Genomic DNA, 24690 nt, shown 5'->3' with positions numbered 1-24690 from the left:
CCTCCTATCTGGGCATCCCACTCCCAAATGTAAAGGCAGGCAGAGTCCACGGTGGCCTCTTGGCCACACCCTGAGACAGGGAGTAATGATACGGCTGTAGCTGTCAGGAGTGCTGCCGACAGAAACTAACAATGGTGTCCAGTCCCTACCACAGGGCTAGCAGCAGGGCCCATCCACCCGCTCGCCCTGTCCTCACAGGATGAGAAGGGCCATAAGGGGAACCAACAGCTCCACTTCTCTGGGATGCCAGGAGGACAAGAGCCCCAGAAAGGAGGAAGAATGAGACTGAATCAGCTCCGAGCAGCTCCCTCCTGCAGTTCCTGACAGACATGACCACACCGAGGCTGGACCAGCTCCCAGAACCAGCATCCACCCCAGGCAGAGCATGCACAGGAGTGCCGGCCCTGGCTCTCAGGACCAGAAGAGAGCCCAGGGGTCCCTCTGCTGGGACTGGACACCTGAGGGAGGGCTCAGCTGGGCTAACCAGGAAATCACCCCCATTCCCTCTCCCAGAGGGCAGAGAGCCTACAGGTGGGAAAGCAGCTGGGAAGATGCATCGCCCCTCCACATACATAGCTCTGCCCTCTGCCTCCCCTCCCACCTCCAGCCCTGCCTGTATGCTCGGCACAGGAGGAGGCACGTGCTGCTCTGTCCCAGAAACCCCTGGTGTTCCCTCCACTCTCCCACAGTGCAGTATGCTCAGCACAAAGCCCACACTCCCCAGAAGCCTGGTCGCTGCCAGTGCCCGCTGGTCTCTGAGCTCTCTTTCTGCACTGTACCCTTAGCCTCGCAGCCCATGTGCCACCCTCTGCTCTGTGGACCCTGCCCCAGCTTTCTCAGCCTGGCTCATTCCTAGACCCTCTCTGGCTCTCACCTGAGAAACCCCTTACCCAGGTGCCCTCTTGGAGCCCCAGCTTTCCCTGGCTTCCCCACCAGACTGGCCCCTGTGCTGCGGGCTTCTGTGGCCCCTGTGGAGGTGCTAAGAACGACCTGAGGAGACAACCAACCCCGTCCTCAAGGCAGAGGACCGCGGCTAAGGATGCGTCTCCGAGCCAGAGCCCCTGGCTGCCGTCTGTCTGCATGCCTGCTGCTCAGGCTTGCGGGTCAGCTGCCTCTGGAGTCCACCAGACTCTTCCCACCCCGCGTCCAGAGTCCTAGACCTGAGCAGCAGTCTCGAGGGTGGAATAATGAGATTTTTTCTTCCCACCTTTTACGGAGTCTGATGCTTGGCTGGGGCACAGAGACAGGCCAGGCCCAACACCCTCCACCTCCTTCCCTAGGCAAGGGCGGCGGCCTCAGAGCAGGCCATGGAAGCCTGTCTCTTCTCACTCCAGTGAGAGGTTAGGAAACACCTCTGCCCAGGAGAGACTCCCAGCCCTGTGCCCTTTGTGTCTTCTCCTGGAGGAGCTCACACAAAGAGGCAATCAGAGAGGAGAGGGCAATGACAGGGGTCCAGGCTGCAGCTGAGACACAGAGGCCACATGTGTGGCCACTGTGACAGAGAGGCTCTGTACTCATTGAGGCTACCTGGAAGCCCCAAAACAGACTACACCAGGGACACACGGCACAGATCACACCAGGACAGACAGGGCAAAGACAATGCCAGGTGAGACACAGCACAGACCACACCAGGGGGACACATGGCAGAGACCACACAAAGTGAGACAGGGCACAACCACATCAGGGGAGACACGGCACAAACCACACCAGGGGACACACGGCACAGATCACACCAGGGGAAACATGGCACAGGTCACACCAGGGGGGAACACCACACAGACCATACCAGGGGGGAATACCACACGGACCACACCAGGGGAAACACGGCACAGATCACACCAGGGGGGAACACCACACAGACCACACCAGTGGGGAACACCGCACGGACCACACCAGGGGACACACGGCGCAGATCACACCAGGGGACACACGGCACAGATCACACCAGGGGGGAACACCACACAGACCACACCAGTGGGGAACACCGCACGGACCACACCAGGGGACACACGGCGCAGATCACACCAGGGGACGCACGGCACAGATCACACCAGGGGGGAACACCACACGGACCACACCAGGGGAAACATGGCACAGACCACACCAGGGGGGAACACCGCACGGACCACACCAGGGGATGCACGGCACAGACCACACCAGGGGACACACGGCACAGATCACACCAGGGGAAACACGGCACAGACCACACCAGGGGACACATGGCACAGACCACACTAGGGGACAAATGGCATAGATCACACCAGGGGAGACAGGGCACAGACAACACCAGATGAGAGAAGGCACAGACCATACCAGGGGAGACACAGCACAGACCACACTAGGGGAGACACAGCACAGACCACACCAGGGGAAACAGCACAGACCACACAGGTGAGACACGACACAGACCACACCAGGGGACACACGGCACAGACCACACCAGGGGAGACACGGCAGCAGCCCTTCCCCACAACAGAGCCAGAGCTTGAAACATACTGGTAAGGAGGTGGGGGATGGTAAAGGGACAGAGCAAGAGAGGCCCAGGATGCTGGCAGTCACTTCCACAGAGGGTTACCCATGGGACCAGGTGCCCTCCCCACTGTGACCAGGTCCAGCTCCACTGCCCATTCCCCTTAGCCTGAGAAGACAGAGGGGCACCTGCACAAGCCCTGTGTGCCTCTTACCCTGAGAGCACACCCAGCACCAGGTTGAGCATGAAGAAGGAGCCGATGATGATGAGAGGGATGAAGTAGAGCCAGTTCCACGTGTTGCCGGCTGCATCGTTTGTCTGGAAGGAGGAAAGAGGAAGTGAGGACAGGTAGATAAAGCACACAGCCTTGGCCAAAGCAGTGCCCCCGCCCATATCAGTTCTCTCTCTCAGAAGGAGCCTGGCCAGAGGGAGGGGCCCAGGCCCAGGGGTCCAGGCAGGACCCACAATCAGACCTGCCCTTGCCTGGCAGAGCTCTCTCCAGGCTGCAGCTCCCAGGGCAGAGGGAATATTGAGCCCTCCCAGGCACTGCCCTGCAATGCCAGAAGGCAGGGAGCCCAGCGAGCCACAGGCTGCTCAGGATGCCCCCCGGGTAGGGTGTCCACGGCCTCCCCAGGCTGCCGGGTGCCCCGGATAGGGCACCCACAGCCTCCCCAGGCTGCCGGGTGCCCCGGATAGGGCACCCACAGCCTCCCCAGGCTGTCAGGTGACCCTGGGTAGCTCCGAGACATTTCATCCCGAATGTAGCCCCACAGGAGCTCTGTGCCTAACCATGGCACACAGCAACAGTGAGCCTCCACGCTGCATCCCCCCAAGCTCCATGGGGACAGTTCTCACCATACACCCAACCCAACACAGAACCAGCACTGGGGCATGACCTGAGTACAGAGAAGGCCCAGCTGGGGCCTGTGCTTTGGCGCAGCAGGTTAAGCTGCCGTCTGCAGTGCCAGCATCCCAAATGGGAGCCAGTTTGCAGGAGACTTAAGACAGAGCGGAAGCCCAGCCAGAGGAAGGGCACCAGTTATAGTTCCAGCTGCTCCACTTCCCATCCAGCTCCCTACTAATGTAGCTGGGAAAGCAGTGGAAGATGGACCAAGTGCCCAGGCCCCTACACCCATGTGGGAGACCTGGAGGAAGCTCCTGGCTCCTGCCTTTGGCCTGGCTCGGCCCTGGTCGTTATGCTCATTTACAGAGTAAATCAGTAGATGGAAGATCTCTCTCCTTTCCTTTTGTCTGTCTATCTGTCTGTCTCTCTCTCCCTCTCTTGCTATTAACTGACTTTCCAATAAATAAATAAATCTTAAAAAGAAGAAGGACCAGCAAAGGCCACCTCCCCAGATAGCACAGCCCACAGAAGGGTGAGCTCCTCCAAGTCCCATTTAACCACACAGCTGCTGCTTGGTTTTTTAGTTTAGTTTTTTTGTTTGTTTGTTTTTTGTTTGTTTGTTTGTTTTTTGACAGGCAGAGTGGACAGTGAGAGAGAGAGAGAGAGACAGAGAGAAAGGTCTTCCTTTGCCGTTGGTTCACCCTCCAATGGCCGCCGCGGCCGGCGCACCACGCTGATCCGATGGCAGGAGCCAGGTGCTTCTCCTGGTCTCCCATGGGGTGCAGGGCCCAAGCACTTGGGCCATCCTCCACTGCACTCCCGGGCCACAGCAGAGAGCTGGCCTGGAAGAGGGGCAACCGGGACAGAATCCGGCGCCCCGACCGGGACTAGAACCCGGTGTGCCGGCGCCACAAGGCAGAGGATTAGCCTAGTGAGCTGCAGCACTGACCACAGCTGCTGCTTGGTTTTTACGGGTCTCTGGCCTTAGGCTTGGTTAAGAGAGGGTGGAGAGCAGCTTTCCCCATGTAAGTCCAGTGCTAGAGGTGAACTGGAAGGAAATGGGCACTGGCAGTGGGGGACCAGCTGGGCGTCTGCTCCTCGCTTCAGAGGCTGTTTAAAGCCATAGGCCAAGGCCCCGGCAGGACAAAGGCTGGAGGAGAGCTGGGCCCTGACTGAGGTGCTGTTGTTAAGGCTCCAGGCTTCCTGTGTCTGCCAGCCTGGACAGGATTTACAGATTCTGCCCTGGAAAGTCCTGAGTTCCCTGGACAGGTTGTGACTTCCAACCCCTAGGCAGTTCCAGGCTGGCCAACAAGATCTGGGACATAGCCTGAAACTGACATTCAAAATCACACCTCTACCTGAAGCTTGTGTTTCCAGAGCACACCTTCACATAGACGTACATGCAACAGGGGCCTGCAGACCAGGTGGCCACCACTGCTACCAACCTGCCTCAGAACCTGCCTGCCCTCCTGGGAAAAAGGGGAGAGGCCACTGCTGCAGGCTTGGCGCCTCCCCCAGCACCCCCTCCCCTACAACCCCACCTTTTCAGCACCCAGGTCATTCTGGCTGAGAAACAAAAAAGAATCACTGACCAAGGAAAGGAAGAAAAAACAATGGAAAGAGAAAGAGAAAAAGAGAAAGAAAAGAAAAAGGGTAAATAGACATTCTTTCCCCTTTTGGGTTTTCTAAATTTTGTTTGATAATTTTAACAAGGGTCACATATGTGGCACAGCAGGTGAAGCCCCCGCCTGCACTGCCAGCATCCTATATGGGTGCTGGTTCAAGTTCCCGCTGCTCCACTTCCAATCCAGCTCCCTGCTATGGCCTGGGAAAGCAGTGGAGGACGGCCCAAGTATGTGGGCCCCTGCACCCACATGTGAGACCTGGAAGAAGTTCCTGGCTCCCAGCTTCGGATCAGCTCAGCTCCAGCCATTGCAATCATTTGGGGAGGGAACTGGCAGATGGAAGACCTCTCTCTCTCTCCCTGCCTCTACCTCTCTATGTAACTCTTTCAAATAAATAAAATAAAATAAAATAAAATAAAATAAAATAAAATAAAATAAAATAAAATAATTGAAGCAAAACAAAAACAAAAACCACTACCTATTCTGGCCATAAATGGCCATACAGGAGAGGTTTAAGGTGTTTTGTCGTAAAACGGAAGGGCAGAGAGCTGTGAAGAAGAAGAGGTTTACGTAATTCCTTGGATGAGTCCAGTGATGGCCCCAGGACAAGTTACGTGCATGCAATGCTGGAGCAAGCCACTGGGAGAGCACACCACAGTGCACTCACGCACACAGACAAATCAAAACGGAATTCCGAAAGAAGTTCAAGCAATACACAGGAAGGTGGGTGGAAAACCCAGATATTAAAATAAAACAAAAGAAAAAAAGAAAACCACAACTCAGAAAAAATAGAAAACAAAAAATAAAACGGCAGACTTGAGCCCAACATTTCAATAGTTGTAAGAAATGTAAATTGTCTTAATACATCAATTAAAATAAAAAGATTGGCAAAGTGGACTTAAAAACGTTGATTGACCTACCTGCTGTCTGTAAGAAACTGAATCCCAATACAACAACTCAGGCATGTTGAAAGTACAGTACTGGAAAGTATAAACCATGCAAATGTTAATCAAATGAAAGCTAGACTGCTATATTGTGGTGGAGGTCTCTGTCTTTTGATTAGACTTGTTTCTAACTGACATAACTGAAGCTGTGGTAGAGGCCTTCCCAAGGTCAGAAGAAGAAAAAGGGAGGCATCTGTCCTGGTTTGGAGGACCTGCCACGGATGGCAGCAGGGGAGCCTGATCAACCTCCCAGAGTTGCCCTAGTAATCTTGTAAGATGCCGGAGCGCCGAGACAAAACCCTAACACTCAGGTACTGGGCATGGGCTGGTGGCCCCAGGGCTCCCAGCTATGACCAGCAGAGCAGAGCTTGGCAAGGAGCCAGGCAGATTCTGGGTGGCTTGAGGGCCACACTGGGGACAGGGCCCTGCAAGGGGCAGGGCATGAGCAAAGCTGGCTCTGTGCATTCATGGGATCTGTAAAGAAAACTTCTATCAGCCGCTTCCAGTGAGTGTCCTGACATCTGGGGTGTGGTGCGTATCCACAGGTGGGAGGGCAGACGCAGGAAGCTGGGGGAGGTGGAGTCCTCCCTGCTCTTGGGGCTTCTTTGGGGTTCCCATCTGTCCCGGTGCTGAGTTTTCACAGATACTCTCTTCAGTGACTGTCACGGCCTCCTGCATGGGGTCAGGTTGGTCTTTCAGAGCTGGAAGCTCGTACCCATCTGTCCCGGTGCTGAGTTTTCACAGATACTCTCTTCAGTGACTGTCACGGCCTCCTGCATGGGGTCAGGTTGGTCTTTCAGAGCTGGAAGCTCGTACCCATCTGTCCCGGTGCTGAGTTTTCACAGATACTCTCTTCAGTGACTGTCACGGCCTCCTGCATGGGGTCAGGTTGGTCTTTCAGAGCTGGAAGCCCGACCCCAAAGAGCTTTGGCGACATGGCACTGTTCGCAGGGGTGGTGAAACAGGTTCTTGTCTCCGTGCAAAAAAAGAGTTTTGATATAAGAAAACAGTGGTAAATGAAAAAATAACACCTGGCAGGACAGGTAAAATAGGTTACTGCCTCTGTGCAAAAAAAGAGTTCTGATGTAAGACAGAGAACAAGGGTACATGGTTTACTGGGAAACATGTAAACAAAAATACATGGTTTAATGGGAAAAAATACACCCAGGCATATCAAAGGGCTGAGAGCTGAGCACACAGCCTGCATTCAGACTGGGGGTTATAAGGGAACGGAGTCCAGTTCTTCTTGTGGTTTCTCCTTCCCCTCCTCCCTTTCCTCTAGCACAAAGAGTTTACTGAGTGTGAATTAAATAAAATTCACTCTAAAATGTTAAAGCAACTATCTCGGCTCAGCTGAGTCTCTGACCTTGGGACTTCTAGTTGGATCCATGAAACTGTCAAATAATAAACATGGTATAAAGTTGACATTTTTTTCATAACCTAAAATCCATCAGCAGGTTACAAAACCAAGCTTCTGTTGTGCTTGAATAAGGCCTAAAAGGTTAAGCCTCATTCTCCTCCCCTCTGGCTGTAGCTTCTTTGAAAGAAGAGAGAGGCAGACTAGACTTTTCCTCTTTGGTTTGTGGTGTTAACTCCACCCCTTTTCTGGGAGTGAAGGAGGAAGATCGCCTGTCTCTCAGCCTGGGACAGTGACACTTAGAATTCTCCTAAATGTAAGTTAACAATCTCCAGTGGGCTCCTCGCCTGCAGCACACTTACCCTTGGCCCACGGTCACCTTTGGGACCTGTCTTGCAGCTGCCTGAACACGTGTTTGTTTCAGAAACAGTCCCAGCTATCTGACTGTTGACTAGGTGTCAGCCTAAGGTGCTTGTTAGGTGAAAAACTAGGCTCAAATTCAATCTAAAATCTAAAGAGACATACTTGCAACAATCTCACACATAACAATGCCAGGGCAATGACTCTTATGCTAATGTGGTTCAGCTGTAACTGGATAATATAAATCTAAATTATACTGCCTTAAGAAAAAAAAAAGGTGGTGTTTTATAGCAACACTGCCAGTCTTCCTGAGACTAGATGAAAATTGGCCATTTAATAGATCTCAGGTTGATAACACTGATTTCCAGTTAGGGTTGTTCCATAAAAAGTAAAATAAAGTTCCACATAAGAGTAATTTTAACTGTAATTAAGATAGGGTATGATATAATATCAGCATCTTAAGTCATCTGTGTGTAATTACTAAATGTAAATTGGATAAAGGTAAATGAGATAAATGTGTCTAATTGTAAACTTAAGTACTTTTTTTTTTTTTTTTTTTTTGACAGGCAGAGTGGACAGTGAGAGAGAGAGAGAGACAGAGAGAAAGGTCTTCCTTTGCCGTTGGTTCACCCTCCAATGCGCCGCGGCCGGCGCACTGCGCTGATCCGATGGCAGGAGCCAGGTGCTTCTTCCGGTCTCCCATGGGGTGCAGGGCCCAAGCACTTGGGCCATCCTCCACTGCACTCCCTGGCCATAGCAGAGAGCTGGCCTAGAAGAGGGGCAACCGGGACAGAATCCGGTGCCCCGACCGGGACTAGAACCCGGTGTGCCGGCAACGCAAGGTGGAGGATTAGCCTAGTGAGCCACGGCGCCGGCCCTTAAGTACTCTTAACAACTTATATTCTATAAAAAACTTTGGATTTGTTGACAAATAGGTTTTCATAAACTGTCTATAAATAAAAATAATTCGGCTGGCGCCGTGGCTCAATAAAAGAGATTTTTTTGGATATAGAAGCTATCAATCTATCTTTTTTGACGTAAAATTAAATCTGATTCTGTTAAAGCAATGAGGCTTTTAAAAACATATATGTTGGCCGGTGCCGCGGCTCAATAGGCTAATCCTCCGCCTTGCGGCGCCGGCACACCAGGTTCTAGTCCCGGTCGGGGCACCGGATTCTGTCCCGGTTGCCCCTCTTCCAGGCCAGCTCTCTGCTGTGGCCCGGGAGTGCAGTGGAGGATGGCCCACGTGCTTGGGCCCTGCACCCCATGGGAGACCAGGAGAAGCACCTGGCTCCTGCCTTCAGATCAGCATGGTGCACCAGCCTCAGCGCACTGGCCACAGTGGCCATTGGAGGGTGAACCAACGGCAAAGGAAGACCTTTCTCTCTGTCTCTCTCTCTCTCACTGTCCACTCTGTCTGTCAAAAAAAAAAAAAAAAAAAAAACCTATATGTTAGTAGATATTTGAAAATAGTCTTTTTGTTTTTTGTTGAGGTAATTTTTCTGTTCTGTCTTAAGTTGGGCCATCATCTGCTGCCTCGCAGGGTGTGCAATGACAGGAAGTCGAATCAGAAGCAGAGCAGCCAGGACCTGAAATGATACTTCAGTATGGGATGCCAGCCTCACAAGCTGCCACATAATTCTCTATGATACAATGCCACCCCATGGGTTTTGATTCAGTTCATGTTTAAAAGCTGTCTGGATTTTATGTATTATTTCAACTACAGCAACAGGGGGCTGGTGTTGTGGCACAGTGGGGTGCCAGTCAGAGAGCTGCTTCACTTCTGATCCAGCTTCCTGCTAAATGCATCTGGGAAGGTGGTGGATAATGATCCAAGTACTTGAACATCATCAAAATAAAAATCTTTTGTACTCCAAATCACAACACTAAGAAAATGAAAAGACAACTCCAGATTGGAAAAAAAATTGAAAATCATACATTTGATAAGAGATCAACATAATATATAAAGAAACCTTACAGGTCAGTAATGAAAAGAAAACAATTTAAATGGGCAAAAGATATTGTCGCTCCCCCATTCGCGGAGGAACGACACAGGACCCTGCGCTGTTCTTTTGTCTGCTCGGCCCTTCCGGGGTTTGCTGCTGGTTCTTCCCGGGTTGGCTGCCGATCCTTCCACCTCCGTGGAAGGGCGGCTCCCCCTGCCACTTTCCCCACTTCCGCGGGGGAGCGGCACACCGCCGGCCGGCTCTCTCAGGGGCTGCTCAGATGTTATTCGGATGTTCCCCTTAGATGTTCCTGGTGCATGTTGTCTCTCTCCTCCTTTATAGTCCTCTTCCACCAATCCCAACTCTGCTACCCACACGCCGAGCATGCTGCTCTCCTCCAATCAGGAGCAGCTCCTGCAGTTTATTGGTCGAACTGGAGGCAGCTGTGTAGAAGCTGTTTACTCCTCTCCCAGTGCCATATTGTGGGAGAGCAGATGCATAGAATAAGTCTTAATTCCAGTAACTTAGTCTAGTCCGAGTTGCTCCCCACAGATATGAATAGGTATTTCTCTAAAGATGATATGTAAATGGTGAACAAGCACACAAAAGATGCTGTCACATGTCAACAGGAAAATGCAAATCAAAGTCAAATTAGAGACCACTGCACACCCAATAGGATGATTAAAATTAAAAAGGCAACAACAAGTGCTGATGAAAAAGCAGAAAAACTGGAATCATTAGGCCTTGCAGGTGGCACATAAAATGATGCAGCCACTGTGGGAAATAGTTTTATGATTCCTCAAATGGGTAAACTTGGAGTTATCATAGACTCAAGAATCCTACTCTCAATCACATGCCCAAGGGAAATGAAACATATTCCAGTCAAACACTAGCACATGAACACTTCAAGTGTTTATTATTCATAGTACAGAAAGGGAGAAACATGGGTGATGTTTAGCTTAATGGTTAAGACTTCTGTGTCCCACATCAGAATACCTGGGTTCAATTCCCGGCCCTGGCTCCTGACTCCGGCTTCCTGCTAATGCAAACCCTGAGAGGCAGGTGATGTGTCCCTTTCACCCAGGCTGAAGACCTGGACTGTGTGTCTGGTTCCCACAGCCTGACTCACTCCAGTCATTGTGGGCATCTGGTGAGTGAACCAGCAGTTGGGAAATCTGTCTCTCTCTCTCTCTTTCTCCCCCTCTGGAATAAACAAACTATTTTTAAAAGAAAAGGGGAAAGAATCTATCAAATGATAAAATAAAAACAGCATATATAGTTTATATTTGGTTCATCCACCCAACTGAATTGTATTTGACAAAAAACAGTAAAATACTGAGACTTGGATATAAAAAGTTTGTCTATTGCATGACTGCATTGCTATGAATGTCTAGAAACATTTGGAATAAACACCGTGGTTTCTGCGACTCAGGAAACGACAAATGGGTTTCACCTGTGGCTGAGGAGCACCTCCTGAACACACCAAAACTCCCAAGCTCTAAAATGTGAGGATTATGGTGAGTGAGTTACAAACCAACCAACGAGAAGCATCTGCAATTCCACTCTGAGTTTATACAAAGAACCAAAAGGCAAGGCCTGGAAGAGAAATTTGGGCACAGCTAGGTTCGTAGCAGCATTGTTCACAAGAGACAAAACACAGAAGCAACCCAAATGTCCATTGACAGGTGAACAGCTAACAAAATGTGGTATGCACACACTCATACAGTGGACGACTCATCTGCCTTAAAAAGGAAAGAAATCCTGGGGCCGGCGCTGTGGTGCAGTGGGCTGAGCCTCTGCCTACAGCACAGCATCCCACATGGGCCAGTTTGTGCCCTCCTGGCTGCTCCTCTTCTGATGCAGCTCTCTCCACTAGTGCACCTGGGAAAGCAGCATTAGGTGGCCCAGGTGCTTGGGCCCCTGCACCTGTGTGGGAGACCCAGGGGAAGCTCCCAGCTCCTGGCTTCAGATCAGCCCAGCTCTAGCCATTGTGGCCATTTGGGAAGTGAACCAGCAGATGGAAGACTGTTCTCTCTGTCTCTCCCTCTCCTTGTCTGTAAATCTACCTCTCAAGCAAATAAAATCTTTTTTAAAAAGGAAAGAAACTCTGTAATAAGCTACAGATGGATAAACATGGAAGGATAGATATTCTGTTAAAGTGAAATGAGCCACTGACAGAAAGACAAATACCATCTGGTTCCACTTCTGTAACACAATTAGTCACAGTCAGGGACAGAGAGCAGAGCAGTGGTTGCCAGGGGCTGGGAGAAGAGGGCCTGGGAGCTCATGTTTAAGGGACAGTCTCCGTTTTACAAGATGAGAAGGGGTATGAAGATGGATGGTGGGAATGGTCACATAACATTGTGAATGGATTTAACACCATTGAACCACACACTTAAAAATGGTTAAGATTATAAATTTTGCTGTTAGTATTTTGTCACAATAAAAAAAAATCAGGAGAAAAAAGAAGCAAATAGATTAGAAAGGAATAAATAAACCATCCCTCTTTGGAAATGATACATTTATCAATATGGAAAATCGAAGGACTCTACAGAATTCCTCCTGGAACCACTCAGAGAATTCAGCAAGTTCACAGGACACACGGTCAACAACCAACATCAATTCTATCTCCATATACCAGCAATGAACACATGGACACCGAACCTTAACATGCCATTTCATGATGACACAACATGGCAAAGACTGTTGCCCGGGCACAAGAAGCTGAGCACCACAGGCAAACATCTCAAGGCAGGGCCGGGTGGAAACCTGGACGCATTTGTTCCACCTGGCAGACACTTGGGCCTTTCCCACATCTGGGGCTGGCATTGTGGCACAGCAGATGGACACACAGCTCCCTGATAATGGCCTGGGAAGGCAGCAGAAGACGGCCCAGGTACTTGGGCCCCTGCACTCATGCAGAAGACCTGCATGGAGTTCCATGCTCTTGGCCATGGCCTGGCTCGGACCTGGCCATCGTAGCCACTTGGGGAATAAACCAAAGGCCAGAAGATTCTCTCTCTCTCTCTCTCTCTCTCTCTCTCTCTGTGTGTGTGTGTGTGTGTGTCTCTCTCTCTCCCTCTCCCTCACTATTTCTTTCTCCCTCTATCACCGCTTTTCAAATAAATACAATAAAATCTTTAAAAAGAAATACAGTCACCCACTTCTTACTCCCTTGTATATACTGCTAGTGTCTTCTCTCTTCCTCTCCCCACACCCCTCTGCCTCTCTGTGCCCACCTGGAACAGCCCTCCATTGGAGGTCCTCTCTCCTCCTGGCTCCCTCTGGGCCAGGATCTGTAAGCAGTAACTCTTCATACTTCCTATTGTAGCCAGGAATTTTAGCCTTCTTCCCTCTGAAGAGCCAGGTTTTCCCTGGAACACCTGGGAGTATGCAGATCAGGCTCCCAGACAAAACACCGGGGCTGGTGCTATGGTGTAGTGGGTTAGGGCTGCCATCTACAGTGCCGGCATCCCACATGGGCACCAGTTTGACACCCAGCTGCTCCACTTCCAACCCAGCTCCCTGCTAATGGCCCGGGAAAGCAGCAGAAGGTGGTCCCTTCACCTATGTGGGAGAACTGGGTAGAGCTACTGGCTCCTGGCTTCAGCCTGGCCCAGCCTTGGCTGTTGCAGCCATCTGGGGAGTGGGCCAGAAAATGAAAGATCTCTCTCTCTCTCTCTCTCTCTCTCTGTAATGCTGACCTTCAGATTTGAAAGGCAAAGGCAGAGAGAGAGAGAGAGAGAGAGAGAGGTCTTCCATCCACTGGTTCACTTCCCAAATGGCTGCAAAAGCCAGAGCTGGACCAAGCCAAAAGTCAGGAGACAGGAACTTCAAGGTCTCCCCCGTGGGTGCAGGGGCCCAAGGACTTGAGTCTTCCTCCACTGCTTTCCCAGGCCAATAGCAGGGAGCTGGGTTGGAAGTGGATCAGCTGAGACTTGAACTGGCATCCACAAGGGATGCCAGCACTGCAGGTGGTGGCTTTACCTGCTATACCACAGCACTGGCTCCTAAATAAATCCTAAAAAAAAAAAAAAAAAAAAAAAACCACACAAAAGTGTATAGCGAATCTAGTCATAATGACCCATTGCTGGAAACAACTCATATATCCTTTAACAGATGAATGTTTAAACAAACTACAGGGGCTGGCGCTGTGGCATAGTAGGTAAAGCCACCACCTGCGGTGCTGGCATCCCATATGGGTGCCGGTTCTAGTCCCAGCTGCTCCACTTCTGATCCAGCTCTCTGCTATGGCCTAGGAAAGCAGTAGAAGATGACCCAAGTCCTTGGGCCCCTGTACCCACGTGGGAGACCCAGAAGCAGCTCCTGGCTCCTGGCTTCAGATCAGCGCAGCTCCTGCCGTTGCGGCCAACGGGGAAGTGAACCAGCAGATTTTATCAGGAGAAGCAGGATAAGCATACATGGGGCCTTTCCGTATTATTTCTCACAACTGCGTAGAATCTACAGTTTTCTCTAAGTTAAAAATTTAATTTGTGAGGGGAGTCGTAGGTTAAGTCACCGCTTGCAATGCTAGCATCCTATATCATAGCATTGGTTTGAGTCTTTTAAAAAAAATTTTATTTTATTTACTTGAAAGTCAGAGTTACAGAGAAAGAGAGAGAGAGAGATCTTTCATCCACTAGTTCACTCCCCAAATGGCTGCAAAGGCTGCCAAAGCCAGGAGCCAGGAGCTTCTCCTGAGTCTCCCACGAAGGTGCAGGGGCCTTGCCCTTGCCAGATGCTATGCTCAGGGTTTCTCGTCCCATTTCAGCACCTGACCCAACAGCTCACTTTCCTGAAGCCCGGCATGTGCTGTCAGTCATTCCTAACCTCTCAGAGCCCCACCTCTACCTCCTGAGCTGGCTCCTCCTTTCCTCCAGCATTCGCCAGGGCTCAGTGTTCAGGCTTCTCTACTCCATCTTGGCTCAGTACCCAGTGGATCTCGTCTGCTCCCATAATTTTAAACACCACCCATGTGTCGATGGCTTCAAACACACAGCCTCAGCCCTGCTGCCCCTCTGAACTCCCTCCCACACAGCTAACTGCACCCCAACAGCTCCACCTGGATGAAATGGTTATCTGACACTTTATAGAGCCAAAACAGGAGCCTTGAGTCCACCAACACTCCACTGAAACAAAGAGAAGCAGACACCTTGCACCTAACCCTTCCCTCTCAGAGACTGGCACAGCCTTTCCCATGGCTGGAGCCACTTCCCAATTCTCCGTGCTCTCACACCGCACATCTGGTCTGCAAGCAAGTCCCATTTGTGTTACAATCAAAACAATCTCTCAGGGCCGGCGCTGTGGCACAGTGGGTTAACAGCCTGGGCTGAGGCGACGGCATCCCATACGGGCGCCGGTTCAAGACCAGGCTGCTCCATTTCTTATCCAGCTCTCCGCTATGGCCTGGGAAAGCAGTAGAGGATGGCCCAGGTCCTTGGGCCCCTGCACCCACATGGGAGACCCAGAGGAGGCTCGAGGCTCCTGGCTCCTGGCTTCAGATTGCCACAGCTCTGGCCGTTGTGGCCATTTGGGGAGTGAACCAGCGCATGGAAGACCTTTCTCTCCATCTCTCCCTCTCACTCTCTATAACTCTACCTCTCAAATAAATAAATAAAATCTTTTAAAAAAATAACCTCTCACCCACACATCTGAGTGCTGCTCATGTAGCTAATATGATGCACAGGGGCAGCACCATGTGTACCCAGCTCCAAACCAACAGTGCTGATCCCTCCTTGTCCTTCTGAAGATGGCCATTGGCCCAACAGATGGGAATCTGCACACGTCCACAGCTTTTCTAAGGGTTCCTGGCGACAGAAAGTCCTACATTGCTTCAAGCTGAAAACACAGTCCCAATTCAGTAATCCCAAGTGTCCAGCCCCAGCTGGCAATCGAACTGTCCAGCAGGCTCTGCCCAGACAGCACCTGCCCCCCAACCAGCAGCCAGAGCTGGCAGCTTGCAGAGGCAGGCGAAGACATGGCCCCTTACACCGCCACCCTTCCATCATCCCTCTGTTCTGTCCTCAGCCTGCTGCAGAGCTTGCTGACCCCAGCTCTGTCCAAGCAGGGGAGGAGGAAGAGGATAGGCGAGTTCTCCCTGGTGTGGCGCTGGCCTGAGGCAGTCTCATCTCTCCAGGCCTGTGGGAACCTACTGCTGACTCACAGCTCACAAAGCCTTATTTGTCCCCACAGACTTTTCCAGACACAGGCAAACCATTTCTCCCTGGCTGGGGGTTCTGTGGCCCTCCTCCACGCACTGCAGTCTCTGGGCAGACGCTCTCTGCTGGAACTCTTGTCCACTCTCCCCTGCCAACAGCTGGGCTGCAAGGTAGGTCCCCTGCTCTCAACTTTGCAAATGCCCTCCTCTGTCTCCCTCCACCCCTGCCACATGCCAGTAGCTTCTGCCACCAAGGACCCAGGCACCATCAGCTGAAGGGGCCACGGAAGCCCCTCTCAGTCACTTGGAGGTGAGGAGCAGAGACCTATCTCCTCTCCAGTCTCCAAGGACGGACCTCGTGTGCTTAGGGGGAAGGAACGGACTCGGTGCTTCCTGGCCCCTGCCTTACAGCCCGCTGCTGCCCCACATCCCTGTGCCTCAGGCCAACCTTCACGGCAGCCTCCCAGGGCCTCTGCCAGGCCAGCTCCTAAACCACACCCTCGAGTCATGACTTCCTGCCCCTCGTCCTCCTCAGGTTTCTTCACAGCATTTGCAACTGCCCGAGCCCTTCTGATGGAGGGTCTCCTGCCCAGACCCTGGTGGCCCAGCCGCAGTGTCGGGTGCCGCATCTACAGCCCCTCCTCACCAGTGCCTCCCGCCCAGGGTCTGGTTCCAGTCCACTGCCTCCCTGGGGCACAGACTCCCTCCCGGGAAGGGGAACCGTGTCACCTGTGTCACAACAGCTGCTGGCCGAGCCCAGTGGGCACTGAACTGTAGAAGCTGGACACAAGCCCTTCATTTGGGTGCAGCTGGCAGGGATGTGGCCAGCCTGGAGCTATTTTTAGGGCCTGTCTTTGTAGAAATTGTTCCTTGATTGGCTACAGGAAGATAAACCCAAACTCCTCCTCATTGCCTCTGTCTCTCTCCTCATCCCCTTGATCAGACAGGGTCTGTCATCGGAAGAAACGCAAGGGGGAGTCCAGCTCCATGCATCCTAAGCCAGCTCTTCTTTAACTCTTCCTTGGCAATTAGTCTACTCTCCAAGCTTGCCATGCATTTACCAAACAGCTGCTGAGTTCCTGGCCCCATGAGCAGCTGTGACAAAGGGCCCCAGGCTCTCCCTGGCCTCCTGTCTATCCTCATGCCACCAGCACTCCTAGCCATGGCTGCTAGGGGCTGAGAGAGAAGCACAGAGTCCAGGCACGTGGTCCCATCCTCAGAGCACACAAGGGACAGGCTACTGGTGACAGCAACCTGTGCTCTATTCCTCACCTCACCCCAACAGGACTTAGAATGCACCCTCCAGCTGCCCAAGACCCGCCAGCCCACCAGCCATGCCTTCCCAGACGTATGGCTCTCGTGAGTCTTTCCTCTGTACCTCCCAACACCCGGAGGTACCAACCTCATTGTTACTGTGCTCTGTGGTGGAGTCGCAAGGAGGTCTCCACACAGAAAAGAGATTAAGGTCTGCTCAGCAGCTGATGGCAGAGTCCACCAAGAACAGCCTCAGGTGGAGGTAAAGTGGGAGCAAGGGGGTCCCAGGCAGCACCAGGACCTTAGCCACCAAACCCAGACCACCCTAAACTGCTGAGATCAAAGAGAAAACAGGGGGCCGGCGCCGTGGTTCAATAGGCTAATCCTCCGCCTTGCGGCGCCGGCACACCGGACTCTAGTCCCGGTCAGGGTGCCGGATTCTGTCCCGGTTGCCCCTCTTCCAGGCCAGCTCTCTGCTGTGGCCAGAGAGTGCAGTGGAGGATGATGGCCCAAGTGCTTGGGCCCTGCACCCCATGGGAGACCAGGAGAAGCACCTGGCTCCTGCCATCGGATCAGCGTGGTGCGCCGGCCGCGGCGGCCATTGGAGGGTGAACCAATGGCAAAAGGAAGACCTTTCTCTCTGTCTCTCTCTCTCACTGTCCACTCTGTCAAAAAAAAAAAGAGAGAGAGAGAGAGAGAGAGAGAGAGAGAAAACAGGACCTGGTACACTAGGAGTGATGGAAACAAATGGATTGTCCCAGCTTCTGCCCCAAGAATCTCAGCAAAACCAGGGAAGCATTGCTGAGCCTCAGCTCAGGGTAGCCCCAAAGCCCTGCCCTGTCCCTCGCCATCTTCACCAGGCAGCATGATACAATAAGAGGGCCAGCAGGCCTCACTGACCCTGAGTGCCTCCAGAAGACCCCCAAGGGAGAGCAGCCAGGGGTTAACAGTGAGCTGCTACGGGTCTGCTGGCACTCAGATTGAGGGGCTTCCTCGGACTCAGTGCAACGAGGCTCCTGAGGTGACAAAATACTGGGTATGGGCAAGCGGGGATTGAGTCCACAGTGAGCATCTATGACCATAGTGAGCTGTGGTTGGCTTCACCAACAGCAACAGCAGCATCCTCTCTGGAGTTTTCTTGGGTGAGCTTTGGCACCCAGCCCTCAGGGAGACCAGAGACGACTCCAGGAAGAGCCAAGTCAAGAACATGGGTTGAAAGGACCATGGGACCCCTGTGATGGAGCATCTGGAGGAATAGGCCTGCATTTCACCCTAGGTGTCAGAGGCGCTTAGATCAGAAGTGGTATCCCACATGGTGCTCCCAGAGGACCCAGCCAGGAGTTCCAGGGCCCAGCCCAGGCCCAGCACTAGGATACAACTCACATTGTAGAGGATGTCAGTCCAGCCCTCCATGGTGATGCACTGGAACACGGTCAAGATGGCAAACAGGATGTTGTCAAAGTTGGTGATACCAAAGTTGGGTCCGGCCCAGTACTCCCGGCACTCCGTGTCTCCCTCACAGAGCCGGGCCGGGGCCTCCTTGCCACAGGGGAAGTCACCCACGGGATCTGGGTCTGTAAGGAGGAGAACGAAGCAGACCCTAAGCTCAGAGACACCAAGTTCTCCAACCCCCAGTGGGATGCCTGGGCCGGGCGTCAGGCTCCAACAGACTGCTCCACAATGCCACTTCGCACCTGCACTGGGTCTCTCCCCCTGCCTGCACTCTGCCTCCGTCTGAGCTCAGGACCTACCTCTCAGGAACTAGGTCAGCCTCCCTCTTGGTCCTGGAACCTACCTGTCAACACTGAAACAGGCTCAGGACTCAGCCATCTTCGAATCAAAACCAGCTCACCCCTGATCTGCAGTTTCCCCTACCACTGCCACCCAGCCATCCCCTTTTCCTCACAGCCAAGTTGCCAGAGCATCCTCCTGACAGCAGATCTAGCTGTCACTCAGGAGCCAGCACCCAGAGCTTGTCAGGCAGGATGACAAACCAGCCCAGCCTGTGCCCAGAGCATGGCCACGACCTCCTGGCCCCTGCAGAATGGAGCCCCTCCGCTGATGTGCAGCCAGGGGCCACCCAGAGAGGAGTCAAGAGATGCAGAAAACCACTGCGGGCCTCCAGGACCAGAGAGCAAGCAGCACATGCTGCCCTCCTTCCCGCCCAAACCCACAAGGCAGGAAAACACACTGTAAAAATTGTGTGACAGCACATGGAAATCCCACCTGTCCACACATGGGAGGCTTTTAGGGGTCACTAGGATGGAAAGCATGTATTCTGAGGTTTAGAAGGCAAAACTGACTGACCACACGAGTTTATTCCTCCCTCTCCAGAAGGTTGTAGGGAAGACCAGGAAGTCGCTGTCTACGTGGAGACAGCAGCAGGCTCTGAAAGTGAAAGCACTTCTGCGTCACCCTGACTCCTGACAGAGCTTTCCTCTTCCTGGCCACGCTACCAACACCACACAGACTGCAGGTGAAGGCGGGTCTCTTGTCTTCTTAGCTTGAAAGGGAAAGATCTCAAGACTTAGAATGAAGTATGAGGTCTGCAGGAGATTTTAGAGAATTTAAGAAAATATCTTTTTATTTACAGTCTGATTCATGTTTCTAAAAATCATAAATGACTTAAATTCTGGTAAAGGCTTTTTCGGCATCTAAGAGATGATCGTGTAGGCTTTCTCCTTGATGTGTCTGCAGCTCAGACCCAAGCCTTGTGCTGCCCTAACAGTTCTCTTTCCTTCACCCTCCACAAACGACCCTCTTGGAAAATGCTGCTGAGCAGACCCTAAATGTGACCACTGCACTACCTCGACCTAACCCTGGACAGAGAGCTCTTCCAGTCCAGTCAGAAAGGCCAGAGGCTGACTCCTCACCCAGAGCCCCACGATCCTGCCACTTCTCTCTGAGGAAGCCTCAGAGTCTGTGACCACGGCCACAAATCCAGGTCCCTGTCCTCCCTGCTCCTCAATGAACTCCCTATTCACCGTGCCTGGTAACTAAGGCTGCCCCTCACTGCATTCAGATCACTACTTGGCTGTCATTAGCACAGAGGCCACCCTGGCCATGCTCTGCAAAGCACACCCCAAGTCATTCCATTTCAAATATCTTCTGTTTCCTTCCTACAGTTACTATAATCTATATTTATGCATTTGTTTTGTGGTATGTGTCAGATGCCTGTGTCTTCCACTTGAACAGAAGCTGTCTCATTTGGCCCCCAGAAGTCCCCTTAACCCATTCAACTGCGCCTGTCTCCTGGATGCATGAGTCTGCGGCCTCATCTGAGCCCAGAGGCTGCTGCTGGGCCTCACCTGTGCTGTTGGGGAAGCAGGCCTTGTGGAACTTGCCCATGTAGAACTCGAGGCCGATGATGGCAAACATGAGGATGGCGAAGAAGAGCAGCAGCCCGATCTGCAGCAGCGGGACCATGGCCTTCATGATGGACTTGAGCACCACCTGCAAGCCTGGGGCCAGAGCAGGCAGAGCAGGGCAGTCAGGGCACAGCTACCGAGCAGGGAGGGGAGGGCAGGGACAAGACCTCCGGAGGGCAATGCCGGGTTCTGGGCAAGGGGTGGGCAGTGCTTGTTCATGGGGGCAAAAGACAGAGGACACAGCAGGGGACACTGGGGAGGAAGACAGAATGGTGAGTCCTGGAGGACAGAGGTCAGGGTGCTTGGGAGGGGGTGGAGTGGCTGCAGCAACGCCTCCAGGTGGGGGGGGGGCGGAGTGTGGGCATCAGTGCGTGAAGTCCAGGGCAGAGGGTGTAAGCTGGAGAGCCTATGGAGCTACAGAGTGCTTGGGGTCAGATAAGAGCAAACAATCTCTAAAGGGAAGAGAATGGAACTCAGGGAGTCCTGAGTGGGCAGTGAGGGAACCCTGAGAACAAAAGCAAAGAATGCTAGGAACCAAAAGCAGGGGATCTTGGGAGGGAAGATGAGGGAGTCCTGAGAAAGGACAGAATTCCGAGAGCCAAGAGCAGGGCACACTGGGAGGAAAGATGGAGGAATCCCAACAATGAAGAGAGTTGTGACCACCAGTGGCAAGGGACCCTGGAAGGGAAGATGTGAGAAAACTGAGGGAGCGGAGAACGCTGGCAGCCAGGAGCAGGAGAACCTGAGAGGGAAGATGAGGGAGTCCTGAGAAAGAAAAGCAGAGAATGCTGGGAGCCAAGAGCAGAGGGCCCTGGGAAAGAAAATGAGGAAATTCTGAGAACAAAAAACAAAGGATGCTAGAAGCCAAAAGCAGGGAACTCTGGGAGGGAAGATGAGGGAATCCTGAGAAAGAAAAGCAGAGAATGCTGGGAGCCAGGAGCAGGGGACCCTGGGAGGGAAGATGAGGGAATCTGAGAGAATACTCTAGGTAAGAAAGCAGGCATAGCTTCTTGGGAGGCTGGCGTCCCAAATCAGAGTGCCTGCTCAAAGCCCCGATCAAGCTTCCTGCTAATATGCCTGGGAGGCAGCAGATGGTTCCCTGACATTCATTTGGGAAACCAGGATGGAACTCCTGGCTCCCAGCTTCTGCCTGGCCCAGACCTGGTGGTTGTGGTCCTTTGGGGGAGTGAACCAGTGGATAGAAGATCTCTGTATCTCTCTGACTTTCAAATTAATTAATTAGTTAATTAATCTTTTAAAAAGCAGAGAATACTGGAACCTAGCAGCAGGGAATCCTGGAAGGAAAAACCAAAGTATTTTAGGAGTAAAAAGCAGGGAATCCCGGGAAGGAAGAGCAGAGAACGTGGGGGAGGAAAGACCAGGAGATCCTGGAAGGAAATACTGTGGTTCCTAAAATGACCCAACTCCTGGGGAAAGTGGGGCAGGGGCAGGTCCCTTCTCCTCCAAAATGGGAGGATGTTTGCCACTGGACATAGGACATGAGGAGGTATAGGAACTGGACGGAAGATAAACTGGACAGAGGAGGCTGTAATCCTATGACCCCTCCCCCTTCCGGCTTTGTCCCAGGTCTTGGGTACAGGACAGAGCCCTTGCCTGGCAGAATCTCAGGGCAGAACAGAGAGCTGACCCTTCCTGCAATGGTCTCAGGAGAACACAGAGCTACGTCCCTGCCTATCCAGTCCCTTTGCTAACCTAAAAGCAAACATCCCAGGAGCCAGGATGGTCACTGGCTCACAAGAGCCACTGGCCATCCTCCTGCCATGCTGGTTCCCTGGAGTGATCCATTCTAGGAGCATGGCTTATGGCTCCTCTTGGGCCCCACAGGCCTTGTCAGTACTGAGCCAAGACAGGTGGCCAGTTGGTAGCTTTTGAATATTTTTCTCAGCATCCTGCCCCACCACCTTGGTCAATCTCATTAATTCTTTAGTCCCCCTGAAAAAAAAAAGCAAAGAGCTGGATGTACAGCAGAGTATTTGAGGAGGAGCCACCTGGGAGAGCCAGGCCGGGGCAAAACAGGGCCACCCTCCGGGTTTCCAGGAGAAAGGGACAGGCTCCCTTCTACCTGTGTGGTTCCCTGAGTTCAGAGTCCCCAAAGCCAGAGGACCACTGGTGAGGGCATCACTGCACCACGCCATGGGGAGGGTGGGGGTGGAGGCTGTGTTCCAGGCAGGCATGGGCCTGACCATCTTCACTGGACTCACTCGGAATCCCAGACACCAGCTTCAGGGGCCTTAGCACACGCACAGCCCTCAGCGTTCGCAGGTCGAAGTCGGTTCCGGCTGTGGCAAGAATCCTGGCAGGAACAAGAAGAAGAAAAGTGAGGTGTCGCTCCCCCTCTTCGTGGAGGAACGACACTAAGTCCCTGCGCTGTTCTTTCGTCTGCTCGGCCCTCCCCGGGTTTGCTGCTGGTTCTTCCCGGGTTGGCTACTATCCCTTCCACCTCCGTGGAAGGGCAGTTCCCCCTGGCCGCATTCCCCACTTCCGCAGGGGAGCGGCACACCGCCGGCCGGTTCTCTCGGGGGCTGCACAGGTGTTCCCTCAGCTAGATGTTCCCCATAGATGTTCTCGGTGCATGCCGTTTCTCTCCTCCTTTATAGTCCTTCTCTGCCAATCCCAACTCGGCTGCCCACACGCCGAGTACGCTGCTCTCCAATCAGGAGCAAGTCCTACAGTTAATTGGTTGAACTGGAGGCAGCTGTGCGGAAGCTGTTTACTTCTCTCCCAGCGCCATATTGTGGGAGAGCAGATGCATAGAATAAGTCTTAATTCGAGTAACTTAGTCTAGTCCGGATTGCTCCCCACAGATCCCCCTTTCTTTTTATTTTTGGCGTTGATACGCGCCTGTCTTCGGTGTCCCGCGGCACACACTCTGCTCTACTTGCTAGAATTGCCACAGGCTCTTACAAGTCCTATCAGGCAAACCGAATCCGGGTCCTCTCTTCGCCATGTTGTGAGGAGGTTTTTAGGCGCTGATGCGTGCCTGTGTTCGGTGCCCTGCAGCGCATGCTCTGCTCTGCCTGCAGGGGACTTACAAGACCTATCAGGCAAACCGAATCCAAGCCTTCTCATTGCCTTATTGTGGGGGAGACTTATTAGTGTTGGTTCGTGCCTATCTTTGGTGACCTGCAGCTCATACTCTGGTCGAGCTTTGCTGGCGCTTAATTGGCATGTTGAGGGGAGGCCTTATTTTTCTCTATTTCTCTATCTCCGGGCATTCCTATCTCTCCCATTTTACTTCTATCTGCCAACATTCCCATTTCTCTCACTCCACTTCCAAACTTCTGTTTCTCTTATCCCCGCAGCTTCCCGCTCTCATTCCATTTCTAAACTTCTGTTTTCTCTTATCCCCGCGGCTTCCTGGCGCCTCGCCCTGCCGGCAGCTTCACGGCTCCGCGCAGCTTCCCGGCGCCTCGCCCCGAGGCTGCTTCTCCGCGCCTCGCCGGCTCTGAGCCGCTTCAGCCCGCGCCTCATCTGCGCGGCTTCCCGGCTTTGCGCGGTCCGCGGTCTCCACGCTTAACCCTTTCGCGTCTGAACCACGGCCTACGCCAGCCCCGTTCCCTATCTACTCACGCCCCGTGCTCTCTCTGCACGCGGCGGCTTCCGCGAGTAACACAGCGTAGCTTGCGTCTCCACCACTAGCATTCAATCCAAGTTCCCCGGGCTAGCCTGGCGAATTCAACCCAGCGTACGTCTCCGCCCCACGGTTTGGCTTTCCGTCCTTTGCTCCCCGGGCTAATCAGACGGATCCCAATCTGGCTTACGTCTCAGCTTCTGGTTTCAACTTTTCGCCCCCTATTCCCGGGCTAACTTGAGAATCCCAAAGTGGCTTTCGTATCCGCCTCGGCCTGCCCCCCGCGGCTTCAATTTCCCTAACATTTTTCTCTACCCGGTATGTTTCCCCAAGCTTTCCTCCAACGATATTCCTCCCTCATTTCTCCTGGCCTCTCCCCACAGTCCGCATCTGAGTCCAAGCCTCCTCCAGGTTTCACTTTTGCTTTCAATCTCCTAGCTTCCCCGCCATAGTCCGCATCCGAGTCTATGAAAGCTTTCACTTTCGCTTTCAATCCTAACTTCTTTCCCACAGTCCATATCCGAGTCTATGCCTAGGCTTTCAATAGCTTCTTCCGGCACCTAGGCTCTTTGCTAGTCTCTCTCTCCGGTATTTTCCTGCTTCTTCCCGTTTCTTCCCTCGTAAGTTTCCTATCCGTCCTAGGTTTCCTATCCGAGTTAGGTTTCCTATCCGAGTCACGGCACCATTATGTCGCTCCCCCTCTTCGTGGAGGAACGACACTAAGTCCCTGCGCTGTTCTTTCGTCTGCTCGGCCCTCCCCGGGTTTGCTGCTG

General features: G+C 52.8%; 1 protein-coding gene across 12 annotated transcripts in view; it reads right to left on the bottom strand.

Moving 5' to 3' along the window:
• The window catches only part of CACNA1B (calcium voltage-gated channel subunit alpha1 B), a 207497-nt gene that overhangs the window by 145002 nt on the left and 37805 nt on the right, over positions 1–24690 (bottom strand). For all 12 annotated transcript variants that reach the window (XM_070068094.1, XM_070068043.1, XM_070068298.1 and 9 more), the window contains 4 exon segments: positions 22548–22639; positions 20266–20418; positions 18341–18531; positions 2685–2788 (listed from right to left, as the gene is read on the bottom strand). In XM_070068094.1, the coding sequence (XP_069924195.1) occupies positions 2685–2788; positions 18341–18531; positions 20266–20418; positions 22548–22639 (540 nt within the window).

The sequence above is a fragment of the Oryctolagus cuniculus genome, chromosome 1 (genome assembly GCF_964237555.1).
Source record: "Oryctolagus cuniculus chromosome 1, mOryCun1.1, whole genome shotgun sequence".
In the NCBI taxonomy this organism is placed as follows: Eukaryota; Metazoa; Chordata; class Mammalia; order Lagomorpha; family Leporidae; genus Oryctolagus; species Oryctolagus cuniculus.
Note: the sequence above shows the minus strand (reverse complement) of the source record. Positions and strands in the feature narration are given on the sequence as shown.